General features: G+C 38.0%; 1 protein-coding gene across 1 annotated transcript in view; it reads left to right on the forward strand.

Annotated features, from left to right (window-relative positions):
- Positions 1-5000, forward strand: part of LOC106881025 (metabotropic glutamate receptor 3) — a 77318-nt gene that overhangs the window by 59057 nt on the left and 13261 nt on the right. The window contains exons 7-8 of the mRNA XM_089361209.1: positions 1252-1545; positions 4423-4528. Coding sequence (XP_089217335.1) covers positions 1252-1545; positions 4423-4528 — 400 coding nt within the window. The remainder of the gene's footprint in view (positions 1-1251; positions 1546-4422; positions 4529-5000) is intronic.

Consider the following 5000-nt stretch of genomic DNA (forward strand, 5'->3'; position numbering starts at 1 on the left):
ATTCGAGGCATGCAGCAAAATGTATGGTGAGCAGAATATAATCTGATTGACCAACGCAATATTTTTCGCCACTTGTTAACATTATTATGCTGACTATCTGTCCGCAATGTTGCTATTTTATCTACGCTTGAGTTGTCTATGGCAAAATTGAGCCAAAACACCGGTGTCCAGTAGTCTGTTAACGTCCTTTGGAGTTTGTATTTTTTCATGTAAGATCTCTAAAGAAAGGTTGCTCTTTGAGACTGAATCTCGAAGCGAAAGTAGATCACTTTCGAGTGTACCGGAACGTTTTCTAAACAGATATAGATGCCATTATTTTATTCCTCCCTTCTCTTTACGTACTTACACTGAACTTGAACCAGCTTGACAAGCCTTAGCATACATCAACAAAATTTAGTTTGCTGATTACTGTGCAGTGATAGAGGTTTCTATTTAGCTCAAAGGACTGTGTCAGTGTTTATCACTGACAAAGAGAAATTAAACCGAAATACCGGTGCATACTAGTCCGCTGACATCATTTGCTGCGTTTTGTGTATCTACATAGAAATTCTTTGGGGAGAATTTGTCCTGCAAGACGGATATTCACTATTATGGTACACCCCACTGTGTATACTCACCGTCGCGACTCATTATTTTCATATCGTTACTTACTAAACGTTAAACAAAGTTTTCAAGCGCAAGCGTGGCTGCGTGGTTGAGAAGCTTACTTCCCAATCATGTGGTCTTAGGTTCAGTCCCACTGTACGTCATCTTGGGTAAGTGTCATCTATTATAGCCCTGGGCCGACCAAAGTTTTGTGAGTGAAATTGTTACGCGGAAATTGAAAAAAACGTCATATATAAATAGGTATGTGTGTGAGAGTGTTGTTATCTGTGTGTATCTTTGTGTTTGTGTTCAATTTATCCTACCGCCACCATTCAACAACTGGTATTGGTAAACTAGCAGTTCGCCAAAAACTGCAAGATGAAATAAATACTAGGCATGGTTGCAGTGAAGTAAAAGATAAGATTTTTTTTCCTTCGTATTTAATTGTAAAATAAAATGAAATTTCAGCGATTTTTTATTCTTAATGATGTACTCTTTAACTTGCCCGATTTGTTATATCATTTAATACATATTTCGTGTCAAACGTACACAGAAAAATGTACAGTGATTGTAGAACAAGTATATTATATTATGTGACTATATGTTGTGTGGTATTTGCATTGACTCTAATAAATAGCGTCATTTTCTGCCAAATGTTTTTTTCAGCTTGAAGGAGCCTTAGTTCTTCAGTTGACCGAAAATGCCGTCATAAGTTTCGACGATTACATGGATCAAAAGAAACCGAATAAAAATAAAAGGAATCCGTGGTTCCAAAGGTTCTGGCAAGAGGTCTTTAAATGTAAGCTGCCATCAGAAAAATACAACAGATCTCACCACTATAACTTCGGGAAAGTACGACTTTGTACCGGCAAAGAAGACGTCGCTAAATATGTCAATTCAGTGAAAACAGACGCTGAACATCTTAGCAACGCCATCATGGCTTTCGCACAGACATTACATGTAAGTAGTAACATGACTTTTCGCATTTTTTTAATCAAGTTTAGCGGAATCGTTGGAGCATTGGGAAAAATGTCTTGCCGTATTTGTTCCGGCCCTTTTTATTCTGTGTCCAAATCCTACCGAAATCAACATTCCTTCTCATCCTTTTGGAATGGTACAAGTCTAAGTAGCAGAGGCGATAGTATCATTTAACCCTACGCCCCAGAAATTTCAGGCCTTGTGCCTTTATATGAAGAAATTATTTCAAATGCTGTCGAGGTCTACTTCACCTTCCATCTTTTCGGGGTCGAGAAAATAAGTTCCAGTTGATCACTAGGGTCGATGTCATCGACAAGTGCCCTGTCCCCAAATTTGCATGCCTTGTACCTATATTATTATCATTATTATTATCGTTATCATCATCATATTATTATCATCATCATCATCATCATCATCATCATCATCATCATTATCATTATTATTATTATTATTATTATTATTATTATTATTATTATTATTAAGGCAGCGATCTTGTAGAATTGTTAGAAGGTCGGAAAGAATACTATGCAGTATGATTTCTGATTTTACATTCTGTGTTTAAATTCCACTCGTCGAGACGTTCTCTTTACCTTTCATCTCCTCAGGATCGATAAGACAAGTACCAGTTGATTGCTGTGGTTGAAACAATCCACTCACCCCCGCCCCTCACCGTCAAAATTGCTGGCCTTGTGCCAAAATTTGACAGCACCATTATTAAGGCAGCGAACAATCAGAATCGTTAGCTTGCTGGACAAAATACTTAGCGGTATTTATGTACCGGTTAATGTAACCGACCAACTCCAACCTCCCAAAACTGTTATCGTTGCACCAAAATGTATAACCATCATTGTTTGTTCCTTCTCGAGCCTGGTTCATAAGGGCCGGTTTCCCGGTTTCGTTGGCGCATAGGTTCCCCACCTGGACGGGACGCCGGTCCGTCCCAGGTGAGCTGCTAGATGCAAGTGGAAAGAGTGAGAGAAAGTTGTGGCAAAAGAGTCAGTAGAATTTCGCCATTATCTTCTGCCGGAGCCGCATTGAGATTACGTGTTTCGCTCATAAACACACACATCTCCCTGTCTGAGATTCGAACCTGCGATCTTTCGATTGCGAGGCCGCTGCGTTAATCACCAGGCCATGTGCCTCCACGTAACCATTATTACTACTTATTTATTTTTATATCGACAGTTTTTCATTTTCGTATCCCTCGCAGCTTCGATGAGTTAAATTCTTTTGTCTTATTACTTTTTAAATATTTTTCCTTTATTTTCTATTGTCAGATAATTCAATAATCCTTTAGAAATTTATCATATTTTTTAATACTATAGACAATTAAATACTCTCTCTTCTCCAACTCCTCTCATCTCTCCTTTTTTCCCCCTTTATCTTTCTCCTTCTTTTCTTTTCTTTTTCTATTCTTTTTCTCTCTATTCTATTTTGGAAAACAAAAGACTTGTTTCACGTCCTCTCCATTGCCGATAACAAAAAACTTTCAAGCAATTTTCACTAGTTTATTAAACTTTATCTACTTTATCCGTTTCTTTTACGATATAAAGAATAGTTTTCTCAGTACTTTGTTGTTTTGTACAGCTGCTGGGAGGACTTTCTAATAAATACGAGAGATAGATATTTCTTTGTCCTACATTTCCAAATTAATACAATCTTTTATTGAAGTTACAGGTTTTGTTTTAGGGAAAATTCTAGTTATATTGTTTGCAGCATTGTTTCTTTATATCTGAAATTTTTGGGTGGGAGGTGAAGATATGTTGTGAGTTTAGGCTGTAAAGCTGAACATTACAGTAGAGAAGCGTGTGTGTTAACGAGAGAACATTTCTAATCCAGTTGGTTGTCAACCAAGCTGTGCATAGCTCTTATTATAAGTGACAGGTGGAGCCTCTATATCCTCACTTGCCCTGCAAGAAAAAGCAGTTAAATCGCTTGAAAATCATATCTTACTGTATTGAAAAAAGAGAGAAAAAAAGACATGTATATCCAAGCTTCATGGGTTTTTGTTCTTTTTTTTAACCCGTGAGTTCATTGAAGTTTCATAAACAGTATTACACACACACACACTCACACACAAACGCACACATATACACACAAATACACGCACACAAATATACATATTTAAGACAGGCTCTGCAAGATTCAGAGGTCTTTCCCGTGTAGATCAAGGTTACTGAATTCTTCAAATAACATGTCGAAGGGCTTTGCATAATCTATGAAATCTATGAAGAGTCATTTTGCATCTCGACCGCCCGTTCCGTTATCGTTCTCAATGCAAAAATAGTATTCCTAGTACCAGCACTCTTTACAAAGCCCAAGGAAGCCTCTGTGTCCAATTGTTGTTGTTGTTGTTGGCACTCCGTCGCTTACGACGTCGAGGGTTCCAGTTGATCCGATCAACGGAACAGCCTGCTCGTGAAATTAACGTGCAAGTGGCTGAGCACTCCACAGACACGTTTACCCTTAACGTAGTTCTCGGGGATATTCAGCGTGACACAGTGTGACAAGGCTGACCCTTTGAATTACAGGCACAACAGAAACAGGAAGAAAGAGTGAGAGAAAGTTGTGGTGAAAGAGTACAGCAGGGTTCGCCACCATCCCCTGCCGGGGCCTCGTGGAGCTTTTAGGTGTTTTCGCTCAATAGACACTCACAACGCCCAGTCTGAGAATCGAAACCGCGATCCTACGACCGCGAGTCCGCTACCCTAACCACTGGGCCATTGCGCCTCCTGTGTCCAATTAAGAGGACAATAACTGTCATCAAATTTTATTTCAAATACTTTTTTAATGTTTGTGAACAATAAATTTTGCTTTGTTTTTTCATTCTTAAATCTTATTCTGTCCCCTTTGATGCAGAACATTCATTGGGACTATTGTAAAGGAGTTCCGGGAATATGTGATGCAATGAAACCATTATCTGGAGAAGTCTTGAGCAAATACCTGGAGAGTGTTCGGTTTAAAAGTAAGTACGATCGTAATCGAAGTAGTAATACCATTAAGAGTTAAACTTTTGTGCTAAATTTTCCAGAGAAAATTCTTAGATTATGAAAGAATTTTAAGAGTATAATGATGATAGTCAGCTTTGATAAAATTAGCATTTATTAGTCTAAATGTAAGACTAGGTATCTCCATCTCTAGAGGATATGTCATAATCACCAAATGGTAATTAAGACCGGGTCCGTATGAGAAAGGAAGATACTATCAAGAATCAAGAATTCTCCAAAATTCACGTGTTTCTTCCTCAATAGACCTCATCAACACGGCAGTTATCCAACCTTATCTCCCGTAGTCAAAGGACTTATATATATACAAAAAGAGTAGAATATATTTATGGTCTATATAATTTGCCTAATTTAAACAACTCCCGGAAACAACTCAGAGTGGTTGGTGCCATATATTTGAAGAACATAGATAAATACAGGTATACCAAATAG

This window comes from Octopus bimaculoides, chromosome 12 (genome assembly GCF_046866305.1).
Source record: "Octopus bimaculoides isolate indiv1 chromosome 12, ASM4686630v1, whole genome shotgun sequence".
NCBI lineage: Eukaryota > Metazoa > Mollusca > Cephalopoda > Octopoda > Octopodidae > Octopus > Octopus bimaculoides.